At 36.6% G+C, this 14,603-nt stretch overlaps 1 protein-coding gene across 2 annotated transcripts in view; it reads right to left on the bottom strand.

Moving 5' to 3' along the window:
- Nucleotides 1-14,603, bottom strand: part of MIPOL1 (mirror-image polydactyly 1) — a 167,274-nt gene that overhangs the window by 91,060 nt on the left and 61,611 nt on the right. For both annotated transcript variants that reach the window (XM_086613306.1, XM_086613305.1), the window contains exon 10: nt 5,347-5,454. In XM_086613306.1, coding sequence (XP_086469432.1) covers nt 5,347-5,454 — 108 coding nt within the window. The remainder of the gene's footprint in view (nt 1-5,346; nt 5,455-14,603) is intronic.

Below are 14,603 nucleotides of genomic sequence, written 5' to 3'. Positions count from 1 at the left end.
TACAAGAGATAAGACTGGAATCTCTCAGTTTCCCACCACTGGTTCAGGCAAGTTTCCGTGGATTACAGAGCATTTAAAAAGTGTATGGTTCTGTCAGAAACAAATCAGTGCTTCATAGCCATAAACCAGCTCTAAACCAGTTAATGCAAAGCTCTGAAACTTCAGCTGTGAAGCTCTAAACATAAAAACAGTTAGAATTACTTAATTTTTGCAGACAAGGGCCACAGCTACAGTCTTCTGAAGGAAGCACTTTATTCTGTAGTCAATATTATATGCCTAAACAGCATGAATACTCCATGCTTTTCAACAGTAGCAAACATTTTAAACTTCATGCTAACGCTTTTCTTGATTTTTTTTAAGCTTTTATGACACCAGATTCTCCTGGGATCGTGCTCTTCATGGATAATACGTTGACTAGTCAGCCGGATTTGTTTTTGCTGTTGCCACTTTCAAGTAGATATGGAAAAATGGCTTCTACGCTAAGAATCTCAGAATTCTGGGAATCACACCAGAGTTTATGACATGCGTTATGGAATACTTTAAGTCTTCTAGAGCAGCTTCTTCACAGGCATAATCACTGCAAAAACTACCAAACAGATATGCACTGTGGATTTCCTGTCCTTGACACAACTCTTATGTGTCAGCAGAAACTAGATGACATCAGCTACAACTGCTTTATGATACTACTGTAGATGAATTTCTGATGGCTCCTTCAGGTCACTTTCTTGCCTCTGACTCTAAATTTATGATATTAATAAAACGATGGAGGCAAGTAGGATGAATTCTACAGAACATCACAACTAAAAAGATCGACTAGTCAGAAAAACATAACAAAACAAGCCAATCATAACCAAAGATTAACATCTTAACAGCTCTGAAGGAGACTAATAACCTTTACAAGTTCTAATGACATCATACTTGGCTGGAGTAAACTCATTTAGTCACTAAAGGGCACCTGACTTGTGTATCATCATGAAACAGCCTCTTCTCCATTTTGAGAGTTTGGTTTAGAAGTAAAACTAGTACGTCTCTTTGGTCTTTAAAGTAGATTAATGACTGTTTTAAGAAGAATATACTATCTAATTAAAAATGACGAAATAAATCAGTCCTGTGGAAAAATAGTAATCTCTCCCTATGTTTCATTCAAACCCAGTTAAATATTTTTCCATGTATTTTCATATTGAGCTATCTGTTTCACAAGACTTATTTCCTATTCTTCTTCAACTGAGTAAAGGGGATGTTCACACTGGCAAAATCTTTATTTTTCTTTAGGAAAACATATTACTTAAAACTCTGTGTTTCAAAACTACACACTGTGAAGCCAACAACAATAAAATGATTCACAACAATATTTGAATACTAATGAAAAAATAGCAATTCTTTGACTTTTCTGTGTTTAATTGAATCAGCTATTTCAGTGTATTATGGGAATACATTTATCAGAATCAGCAGAGACCAAATGTTAATTATGAAGGCCAAGCACAAATGAATAATCTTATGTATAGACCCTGACACATTAGAACTGCAAAGCACTCTGCAGATCTTATTTTATGAAAATGTACTATGAGCAAAAATGTATAGGCCCTTAGGAAGCAATTATCCCTAAAAGATTTAGCCATAATTCAATCTGAAATATTATAAGAGATTTTTTAAAATGGTTTCACAAAGAAGAGGATTATTTTACTTTAACTATGGAAACAGGGGCCCACATGTTTCTCTGAATGACCTCTATGCAGTTGTGGGCATTGCCTGGAGGGAAGGTTTAAAATCGTCCTTTTCATTCAATTAATACAACCCCTATCACCAATAAGAAAACTATAAAAATTAGGAGTATCAGTTTGGAACTGTGGGAACGAATGGCTCACATCACTATAAGGAATGCAACAAATACATTAAATATGGAAATTTTAAATAAAGTACTGCCAATATCTATGACAGAGATTGGATAAGAAGAGCTATCTTACCAAAGATGTGCAGATGTTATAATACACAGTAAGACGAATGGCACAGTATAGGTCTATATAGCATGCCTTATGTGTCATATGTTTTATTTGTCACATAATCCTCAGGTGTGGCATGGGATCCAAAAGTGCGTAAAAACCAAAGTATGCAAGAGTGCCTCTTTGTGATCCCTAGATTCTGGATCTGGCCAATTTACCACCAGCATACCTCTCCCATGATTACAAGCTGTGTCTCTGCTGCTTCACCTCACTCAGGAGTCTATGGGCTGCTACTGCCTCAAAGAAAGGTGGCAGTAGCCCTGTGAGCTAATACAATTAAAAATAAAGCTGAAAACTTGTAGCTTATCTTAGCTATTAGACCATACCGTCAGTGGAATGAAATAGGTTTCTTGTGGATGGGTCTTATGCTTTTTTCCTTCTGAACAGCTCACAATTGTGAGATGAGTTTAAAATGCAAGAAAATAAAAATAACCCATTGGGTTTTGCTGTTAAATGTATTTCAGGAACCCACAGAGGCAATGATCTCATCTTTTATGACAAACTTTTATGCCATCCTTAACCTAGTTGATCCTGATTACTGTATTTTTATCCAGTTAAGACTGCAAGGATGCTTGCACCACGTCTGATGTTTACACTTCCATGACTCCCTGAAGAAAATCTAAAACAGATCAAATTCCTCATCTACTTCCTATCACCAAAACACATCTTTTGCCAAACTGAATCAGACAACATTAATTAAGTTTAAGAGAGTATGGAAAATTCAATATTTTTTTAAAAAAACTTTCTTAACAGAAACTGTCCTGGATAGACGTCGAAGCAATACCTGGACTCCTTCTGCAGGACAGGTGTTTAAACTGGAATTAATAGTACCTAGTGCAGTTCCCAGTCTGCACATGGATGTGGTTAAAGTAAATCATAGAATCGTAGAATTGCTTAGGTTGGAAAAGACCTTTAAGTTCATCAAGTCCAACTGTTAACCTAGCACTGCCAAGTCCACCACTAAACCATGTCCCTAAGCACCACACCTACACGTCTTTTAAATACCTCCAGAGACGGTGACTCAACCACTTCCCTGGGCAGCCTGATCCAGTGCTTGACAACCCTTTCGGTGAAGAAATTTGTTCTGAATTTCTGTTTTGGTGAAGAAATGTAGTTCTCTGGGTCATGGTGAAAATAAAAATAGTTGTGTTGATATTTAACCCTGCACTACAGAGACAAATGGTCTGTCTTATTTCTCTGAAAATGGTCAGATGACCAGAGGAGAGGAGACAGGAGGAGACTCTTGAGTCTGTACATGCACTCTGCATGTAGCACTTACAGTAGCTACTGAGTGCATATAAGAGGCAGGAGGTGGCAGCTAAGAACAAGAGGGTTTCACAAGGGAGGTGTGAGCCAAGACCCCAGAAGACCCTGTCAGGGGGCTCTGGCTGGTTGTTTCTCTGGCAGGGAGCTCTGCCTCTGATGGCATCAGGAGCACCCTAGCCAGCTGCAGCCAGGCCCCGAGCACCAGTCAAACCTATTTCTAAAGGAGTCGCTGACACGACTTTCATTCCTACCAGCCAGTCCATATTTTCCAGGCTGTAGCCACACTAAAAAAGAGTGATAAGCTTTTCATTTACATGAGCACTTCGGTCAGGATGAGTGTTCATATGCTGAATATTAAAGCTAACTACTATTGCCAATATTTTATTGGGGCATTTTAAAGTTTTCAAGGTCAAGAATTCAACTTGACCCATTGGCCTTTTCAAAAGTACTCTGATGGACCTGTCCTCACTGTAGGCAACAGTAATAGGGACTGAGACAAACTCTACAGAGGAACAATATTAAAAAAAGTTGAACTTTACAAAAAATTGAAAAGCATTCCTTTTTTCCTCCCCAGAGTCTCATCTCTAAAAGACTAGGATCAATTAACCTCTAACTTTGAAAAATCAAAAAATGCCTGTAACAGCCAGAAATTAAATTTTTTAAAGATTAGGTGCTGGGAGAGCAATATCAGGTTTAGAATGAAATCCTAGTAACACTCCGAACTATTAAGTAACTTCTTGCTCTGAAAATAGAATTATTCTGTAAGCATTATGTCAGGCAATATTAAATGTAAAAAGCGTCATTTCAATAAAACATTTTTGTTTTCTAACAGAAAGAATCTATGCATAATATTTTCAATGACACAGAAAAAACAAGTCAGCACGCAATTAATGAAAAACAATACTATGTTCAGTAAGTAGCAAGCTTGGTAAGCACTAACTTTTAGTGATACCTGATTCAAAACAATACTATTACCATGGTCGGAAGCAGCCCTGAATGTTTACAATCTCTATTTCTAGTCATCTGAGGATGGATTGCACACCTGATTTTGTAACATTCACCACAGATTCTGAGAGCAATTATAAACCCACGGAACATACAGCATTCGTGTGACACACAGCCTCTCTCTGTTTATTCATTACACTTTTTTTTTACTGAGAAATGTCAAACTACACAAGGATTTACCTTAATTCCTACACTTCGCATCGGTCAAGTTGTTGCATGAATAATGAAGTTTCCTGAATATTTAAAAAAATGAAAAAGGAGGCAGAGGAAAACCTGCATATAAGTGAGATACATTTGGATCTTGCCACCCAAATCAAACAGTTTTAAAATGACAACACTATCAACTTCTGTATTTATATTGTCTCTCCACTACCCATAAAAGAGATTTTTAAGAATATAGTGGTTCAATAGGTGTGCATGATGCTTGCATATCTTACCTGGCATAGTCTCTTATTCTGGCTAGCGGTGAGATTGCTGGTTATGTAGCTATCAATTCCACCGACGTTACAATTTCCCTTTCTCAAAGCAGCAACAACCTGTCACTTTACACTGTCCTTTCTCTGACCCTCTCCCGCATCTCTGCTCATTTTTATTCCTATTGACAAGACTTATTATTCCTCCTCCCGATTCCAACTAGCTACCCTTTTGCAAATACTAGTATCAACTATGTGGTCACTAGTAGTATAGGTCAACAATGTTATTAATATAGCACACACTGCTGGGAGCAGATCAAACAGCCATGCTTTAAAATATTAGTTTTGCAAAGGTACCACGAGGCAAATAGTTGCAGTTTTCTTTATGTTATTAAATATAATATTGTAAGAACAGACCTCCAGAATTTAGTGTTAATTTACACGCCAATAATTTGGAGGATATGTTATTTTTTTCTTGTTGTTTTCATACACAAAATAAAACCATAACAGAAGGGTGCTGTATCTGTGTTTAAAGAAGGGGTTGTTGGCAAACACCATAGCTCACTTCTGCCGAAATGTACACAACTGATATATGCAGCCCAGAAAGCTGGCACCAGGGGCTTACAACCTTAATTTGCCTGCAAGAAGAAATGGAGATTTACCTTCAGAGCACGTTCTTGATTGTTTTCAGCAGTCAGATGTCTCGTGTTGTTTGCTGAAGTCTGGTTCTGCTCTTTCAGATGATGAAGCTCCTGCTCCAGCCGTTTGCACTGCAACGAGGAAAGAATCCCATTAAGTAGAGGAGTGTGGGCATATTTTTTTCAACAAGCCAAATGAATTAACGTAAATAACCCCATCGCCATTTCTGCAGTAGTGAAAGCATCAGACAAAAGCAAGTTACAATTTCAGACAAGTACTGGAGCTACATTTTTTAAATGTGCTTCATTATTCAGTTTCTCCCTGGTCCAACTGTATGCCAAAAAAGGCTAAGTTTAGTAACAGATGAAGACATTTTGCAGAGTGTTTTAAAAAGTCTTAAAAATATCAGGTTGAATTTCTGCTCCTAGATATGCCAATATAAGGCTAGATTTTGGCTTTTATGTGTTAAGTAAGTGGACATAAAGGAAGCAAGACATGCTTTCGGAAAAGCAAGCAAATGAAAGACGCTCCTCCCAAATCCAGGACCCAGTCTTTTATTAGAAAATATACATGTAACTTTTATACTTGCATTTTTCACACTAAGAGATTACTCTAACTACCAAAACCACACATCTTGAAAGAAAAGAAGTTTTAAGATTGTTTTGTTTAAATATTTAACTTAATGACAAAGAATGAAAAATTTAACATTTGCTACTGTGTGCATATACGCATTTACTCACTGCTGTCAGCTGAACATCTATTTTAAAGATTAAAGATCTGCAAATTGTGAGCTAAACTATATTTCGCTGTTTTTTATGGTAACCGTAAGAGGCCTTGCCCAGTTACCTTGGCTTGAAAGTAATTATCTGTCAGCAGACAGTTCATTGTCTTATGAAAAAAATCCTGGTTTACAGAACAATAGCAAAAACCCACAAAGTAACAGGAAGATGAAGGGTAACAACCCTTAGAACTAGGGAAAAACACAGTATCAGCAGGAAAATTTTAAAACAATATATTACAAGCAAGTAGTTTAGCTATCACCATCAAAACCCAAAGCTGATAGACTCTGTTGGAATAAAAGAAAATTAATTGATAAAAAGTATTTTAATAAATATTTTCTGAAAACACTAGTAAGAAAGGAATGAGAACTGTGATACAATGCTCATGTAAGCATTGCTGTCTCAAATGAAAGACCCGGAAACATCAGTCTGTTGTGCTATCTTAGTGACTGTGGAAGACACAGAACTGCGCTTCCCATCAAGTACATACAACCTGTGCAATTCAGTACGTGGGACAATGAAGCATGCTTCATGTCAACTCTAAAAAAAGAAAAACTGTGAAACAGAGAGCTGTAGGACCACAAAAATTATAACTAAGGTCTAAGTAAAATAAGGAATACTAAAGGAACTCAAGACAAATTTTAAAGACATACCAGTACAAAAACTTCTTAAACACAAAAATAAGTCCTTAAGAATGTACTGCACATCAGGTATCCAGCATAGTATATAAACCAGAGTGATTCAATCCTGTATTTGAATAAGTTTTAAGTAATCGTAGGTGTCCGGCAGTACTATTAAAAAAAATCAATTCACATATCTGTTGTTGTATTTCATTACTTCTGTTAGAAATCTGGGCTCATTTCTAATAGGATTAGTTATTTTAAAGGCAGCAAATCTCTCTGGCCTAGTGCATTCTCTCAGTGTCTGTTGTACAGTTCCTTAACGCACAGTTTCATTTTTATTGAAAAAAAAAAGAAAAATACACTTTCCCATAAAATACGGAAATACAGAAAAAATGTTAAGATATATTTGATTGCAAATATTTTTACAGTCTTAAGACATTTAATGCCTATGTTTATCTCACAAACATGAAAGAATCACAAATCACAGAATCACAGCTGTAATTCTTTTTCCATGTCCAGTACAAAAATTATGTGTCTGGAGACGTGAAGGTGCAAATAATACTGTTCTTCAAAACAGCACTTTGGAATTCCAAATTTGAAAACAGCACACATTTCTTACAGTAAATATTATTAAAAAGGCCAAAATCTCAATCTACCTTTAAAACATGAATTTATATTCATGCTATTCTATTGATTCCAAAAGGGAAGTGAAAACATGCTAAGAGCAAAACCTAGCTACAGGACCACAGGGAAAAAGATCTTGATGTACAGGGCATGTTGCACAACTCAGGGCATGGGTGCAAACTTATCCTTCTCTCCACTTCACTCCTGTGAAGACAGGACAGTGAAATGGCAGCAGTGGCACTCTAGTCATGCAGCATATAGAGCATGTACGACAAAGATGCAACACAAGTAACATAAAATGGATGAACGTCCTTATCAAGTCAACTTTAACATGATTACATTTACATCAATCTTGGTAACGTTTTGTAATTCATCTTTAATCTCACTTTCACTAAGAATGTTGATATCTGTAAAAAAAAAAAGGCATATTCAATCAACATACTGCTTGAATCAATTTTGAGGCTATAATTGAAAGAAATGGCGATTTAATCTGAAGTTTGCCCATAAATGTCTTTAAATGTTGGAAGTAATGTATTAATAGAAGATGTTCTGAATTATCAATCAAAACGTATTTACTCCTAGCTGTTTAGGAAGTAAAATCTTTAATTATCCTGTTTGTGAAAGTATTATAATACTCTTAAATGGCAACATTGTGTATGTCTTACTAAAATTTTATACTCTACAACACTTTGATACCTGAACTACTTTTAAAACCTTAAAATAGCATTCTAAAAGCAAGCACTCTTTTTCATAAGAACACGAGCATATGGAATTTCTGTGTAATCTTGCTATAAAGAAAAGTTTTAAAAATAGAATTTAAAACAATGCAGTCCTTCTATTCATTTGAGCCAACATTTTTTGAATTCTGTGTCATTGGTTGTTAGCAAGGTCCAGTAAAAATAGATGTTCTTTAAAAGAACATGTGTTTTTATTGGTTCACTCCAGGGCTCTAAAATGCCAACAGCTGCAAGTAAAAAACTGGATTTCCTTCTAAAAACACATAAAAATACTTTCTGGAGCACAGTGAAGAGAAGACATGGTCCAATTCAGCACTGGCAAAAAGGAAATGTTGGATGTATCCTTTTAAGAAAGCTGAAAGCTAAAGGAAGTGTTTCATTTTGAACATTATAAATAAGAATGTCTAAATCCTGTTATTCCAAACTTGTGAAAATTCATACTTGGGAAATCTTCAAACAGAATCCTCTTAAAGTCAGAGACAAAATATTTTGTGTAACACAGATTGCCTAAACATCTGATCTAAGGTGTAACTGTGCACTTTAAATGGAAGTTCCCATGAATTTAACACTTCATGAAAGATGGGCTGTTAATTGAGAAAACTGCTTCTTTACCTCAGATATTTTGAGTACATCAAGGAATATGAGAGCAGTGTAGATGTATGTCAAAGAGAATATGCCTTGATCAGAATGCTAGAGACTTTGCTAAATAAAGGACATTAAAGCCTCACAAATGGTAACATGCCATTTTATAAAGGTTTCACACAAACAATCCACAAAGAATTAGCTTCATTGCGCGGTCTACTGTGTGCATTCAGAGTTCTGTAGCCAGAGGGGTAATACTGAAGATAAAAAAACTCAAAACAAACCAAAAACCCAACTAGAAAAAGGTTTCCTCTCTTCTTTCAAGCCCTCATGTTTATTCTCCTCTCTGAATATAGTTCCCTCAAAAAGTCTCTCCTACCTTAGCTAGCCTCATTCAGGTGATAATATACTTGCCACACAGTAAACCTCTTTAAGCATACTTCAGGTGTTCCCTGAGCAACCATCAGTGCCCAGCTGTACAGTTTTCACTACAACATCATCCATTCCCAGCAATAGGCACTCAATCTTCTCTTTAGCCATACTTCCACAGTGCAACCCAGCTGTGCTTTTCTAAATGCACTCAGTCTTTCCAAACAAATACCCCCGTACCCAGCAAAGGGCATATCACAACTAAGACACAAAATGAAAAGCAAAGCAGGTAACATACCAAAAGGACAAGAAGAGATTCAGACAGGACAGAAAGGATAGACAGTAAGTACACTTGTTCTTCCCTCACATCTTCTAATTTAAACCATTAGACTGTGGAGCCTTGTTTAATGAGCATCAGCTAACACGATTCAGCAGAACGGGGATGCTTGTGAGAGGCACTGTTTCAACCCACGGCAGGTGCTGACCCCTTTCAGTGACTATGCGGGTGGGAGGGTTGAGAATGGCAGAGGGAAAATCCAGACAAACTGCAAAAAGGAGCACCTGCTAAAGGGGACACTGATGGAGGGGTCAAGAAGTGGACCAGGGGAGTATCACTGAGTAAAGTCCTTGAGGCTCACCGAGAAAGAGACTGTTAAAAGATGGTCTTAGTTCCAGGTACACAAAAGGAGTAAAGATGGTTTACAATTAATTGAGCATTTCATAAGATAGAAAAATCAATGCAGATAACCACTTAATAGTGTTTGGCCTTTACTAGAAAATGAGGTTGCATTAACATATCAAACATAACTTTAGCACTTGTATAAACAAATCATCTTTAACATGCTGTCAGCTTTTCAGCATTTTCTTCTACTTGTATGTATGTTAACACGGTGTTATGGTGGCTGCCGTGTCTACGCAGATTGATGAGTTATTTTTTGATAGTTACTTCACATGATTCTTCAGGGAGGTGTTCTGCAAGTAAAAGCTACAGACATTACATAAGAATAAAGAAAAATCTGCAAGCCACTGGAGAAATAATAGTAGTAGGGACAAAGATGGAATACAGCAAAGCATTAACACGGAACAGAGCCAACCCTGGGGTCTCTGTTCAGTTTGTTTACACGAAGACAACACCCACCCCCAGGGGCCTCACGCAGTCGCGTATTTAACTCTGCGCTGCTCAGGTCGATCAGACTGTTCACATGCTTTCAGACAGACACAAATGTTTTGCTACACTGGGGTCCCTGGTTCCCTGGCTCTCAACTCACTGAACTAGATAGTAATGTTGGGTCCACTACTCATTTTGTATTTCAGCACAGGTTTGACCCAGAGAAAGGGTACTGTGACACTTGGCTGGGGAAGCGACAGCTAAAGCTGAATATAATAGAAAACTGTAACACTTCCTTGCTACAAATGTAGTCTCCATGGCTATTTAATCCTGCTACATCTATATTTGCTTTTAATATTACTATATAGCATACAATGTTTTCTATCGTCTTTCATTAAAAGGAATCCAAACTAACCCCTCCTGAACTTAATGGCAATATGCTAGGGGGGAAAAAAAGAGTCAACACATTATGCCATTTATATGCTAGGAAAAAAAAAAGAATTGATTTGTCTCTGTTAATACTGATATGAGGGTCAAAGTCTAATGAAACAAATGTACTACGACTAAGATGAGGCCAAATTCCGCACAAAGTTTTTTCCTGAATTCTGAATTACATTCGATCGTCTCATCCTATTAGTACATACAAAAGAGAGTATTTTATTAAAATATGTTTGATCATCTAGAGTCCTTGTCAAAACCTGCAATGCTTACAGTCTTAAGAATCAGCACTGGCATAAACACATGAGACTCCACTGATGAGACTGCTGAAAAAAGGGACAGCACGTATGGAGGTACTGCACTGTGCTCGCCCTGTTCTTGTACTCTTCCTGAAGCCTGAACTGTTGGCTAAGTGGGGTCAGTGTGGTGATGTAGGTGGATCTTTGGTCTGATCTGATCCCAATCCAGTCAGTCTTATCTGGTCTCCGTACTTAATGATAGATCTTAAACATAACCACAGCTTCCCACAAATAACTTCATTCTCTTCTTAAATTCAAGGTAACATTTTTATTCAAGTCAGACAAAAATCAAAAGTGAGTGCATAATCACCTACCATGAGTCAGCTGGTGCACAACTACTGGGTTGCATATCAGGGCCTTCACTTTAAACATCAAATACTCTTATCACATTCTGTGAAATTTTAAGCACTAAGACCTTGCTGAAATGAGGTCTCAATTACTGAAGTAGTCAGAAACAAAAATAATCTAATTCTTATTCAATAACTTGCGAAAATGGTTTTGTACTCCAAATCATGAGAAAGTGAGAGTCCATCTGAATGGCAGATGAACTATTTTCCAACATGTATTTTTTCCTTTGTATGTTTTAAACAAAATGCTCATCAGCAAAGTAAATGCCACACCGTATCTTGATGGAAAATGCACAAATACCATTAAAAGATGAGCTTATGGGATACCAAGATCCTACCACTACACAGCATAATACTTTCGAAGTGATAAATTACAGATACATTTTGAAATTAGTTAACACATATTCACTGCAACAAACAACGGAAGTAGAAATAATTATTCTAGACATGAAACATGAAAATGATGAAGAAACATAGCTACTTTTTCACCTGTTATACTTCTAAAGTCATTACCTGTGGAAATGTGAATACAATAAACAACCATGTGAAGCAAACAAAAGCAATTCAACTGATTCTTTTTTTGTTTTATTATTTTGTTTGCCTTTTCTTACTTCCTTTAGTAACAATCTGCACTTCGGAGTAGCTCCCAGCTCAAAGACGCCAAATGGAATTCAAGTGTTCTCAGTTCAACAGCCCTTCTCTCCCCCTCCTCTTTTTTTTTTTTTTTTTAACAGTCTGCCCCTTGTCCCAAATTCACCACGATTTCTGGAGAGGCAAACATCTTGCGCCACTTGGATGCTGCACAACTCTTTCCTTTGCAGACAAAAATAATACCAAAGTCATCCAGTCAAAACACAAACCAACCTTTGGTGTCACTGTGAATTATGTACTTTGAACTGCAGATGTTTGGAAGCACTTATATTTATATAAATAGATTTTATCCTTTTTCTTCTAAAATAATAATTTTAAAAGAAATCAGGAAATAAATTAGCTTCTACATTATAATCACCTGAAGGAGTTTTCCATTAAATTATAATTTTGAATTAAGGCTTTCTAACATCTGAAAGAGAAGTCTTTTCTTCAAAGTTCTGGCAAATCATCAACAAATGTGTTTAAATGATTATTTATACAATGCCCAGCAGCTTAGAACTACTGGGATTTCAAGAAAGAGAAGTGCTTTTGTAGAGCTTAGGCCTCAGAAACATATGCATCTTTAAAAATTTATATTCTATTAGTAAGAGAAACACTTACATGTAAACACCTTTTTTTTTTTTTTTTTAGCAGTGCAATGGTGTCTTGCTCCAGCAGAAGACACAAAAAGAAATGCATTAATACACAAATGAAACATTTTTGTCTTCCTTGTCACTACGAGCCAGTTGGAACCTGCAGCATTAAGGCAGATAATACGCTCTATATGTGATTTGGTATCCTCCTACCATTCCTTTCCCTTTCTATTTCTGAACACTTCAAAATGCAGCAAAACAAACCGTCATTTATTTTTATGTGAACGGTTAAAGGAACTCTAAGTGCACAGAAAGACATGCAGAAAATTCAGACAATAAAGTTTAACTGTTTCCACTCTTTGTGTTAACAATCCTTACATGTGCAGCTATTCAACAGCACTGAGTAGTAGCCCTACGATACTCACCCACCCAACTCCATTCTCTATATATTCTTACACTTCCTTTCAGTGATGACATTATAAAGATCAAGACAAGTTTGATCTACTTCTCAAAGAGCTCAGTGCACACAGACTTTCCCAATCAATGACATCCATTAGTAAAAACGCGCAAAGAGAAGAAGAAAAAGAAAAATGTGATTTTCCACGTGATTCACGGGTCATTCAAGCAGGGTTCCTGTGCTGGCTGTACCACTGGACTACTACAGCTCTGCTAACAGGGGGTTGCTGACAGACTCCTGATCTGCAGGAGGAAACCTTACACAAGGAGCAGCTGAAGCCACGTGACTGAGTCATCTTCACAGTTTCCTGTATCCACTGCAAATAAGTTACCAATCTTACCTCATCTCTGATCCATTCCTTACAGCCATTACTAATCAGAACATAAACCCAGTAACTCGGAGTCAAACATTTATTCGTAAGACCGTACTGCGACTGGAATTAAGCAAAAATGCATTCAACTAACCTAAGAGTCGTTTTTTTCCTAATTGCCTGTCACATATAAATAAGTGACTTCTGTTTTACATGGAAGTCACATTATTAATTCAATTTTTTAATTTCATGCCTATAAGTCTAATAAATAATGTATAAACTAAGCATGTAAGCTGATGAGTAGTTCGCAAGGTTAGTATGCTCACTCACACACCCCCCCCACTGCAGAGTTGTAGAAATACTAGAAACTGGCACAGTACAATGAACCTCATACAGTTCGCATGTCAGTTTGTTATATTCAAAGGCAAAGGAAGGTATCAACACTCCCAAACAATTCAGCAAATGAAAAATACTAATTCAAATTTTATCATAAGAGGGAAAGATAACATTTAAGAGTCAAGATCCTCTTTTAAAAGTAGTAACAAAGAAAACATTAAAAAAAGTAAATCTTTATTAGCTAAATTCTAAATCACCCAATAAAGGTCTGTAAATAAAATAATACTTTAATTGCATGGCAGCAATTCCAGCATACAGATCCAAGGGACAACTTCAGAGTAGAAACTTCTGCATACAAAATAATTTGGAGTAACTAAACTCAATGTCTTTAAAACATTTAAAGAATAAAATCACACAACACCAAAGAGGTCTTGGAGTAAATTTTCCATTAAAGCAGGGTATGCATTAGTATATTACTTACAAGAGAAACAGGACTGAAATACCCTACTGACTACCTGAAATAACTTCTACTTTGGTTGAGCAGTAAGTAGTACTACAAGAAAGGTCCAAAAGAATGCAGTGAGAGCAGCTTAATATTAAAATACTATTCTGATCTTCTTTTACTTACAATCTAGGTATCCATTTTCCAAGTCAATGCAACTCTCACGTACCCATTTACACACTATTTGGCAGGGCAGCTTTGGTCATTCTAAACTCCAGTGCTAACTACTGTGCGATTTGTGAGCACACTGAACTGTAATATTATGAAATGGGCTACTGCAGTCACAATACTTAGTAAATGCAGATAACCTAATACACCACTGATTTTCTGTCTTCAGTTAGATTAGTTAGGGACAGATTCCTCAGTAGCCAGCCACCTCTTCAGCACATGGGCTCAAAAAGATCACATTTTATTATCACAGATTTGCAGATCCTACGTGTTCTTTCTAACATGGAAATATAATCACAGAATCACAGAATGGTTGAGGTTGGAAGGGACCTCTGGAGGTTAACTTTCGCAATCCTCCTGCTCAAGCAGGGTAACCTA

Source organism: Tauraco erythrolophus, chromosome 6 (genome assembly GCF_009769465.1).
Source record: "Tauraco erythrolophus isolate bTauEry1 chromosome 6, bTauEry1.pri, whole genome shotgun sequence".
Classification (NCBI taxonomy): Eukaryota; Metazoa; Chordata; class Aves; order Musophagiformes; family Musophagidae; genus Tauraco; species Tauraco erythrolophus.
The sequence above is the reverse complement of the archived record's forward strand: the minus strand, read 5'-3'. Positions and strand labels throughout refer to the sequence as shown.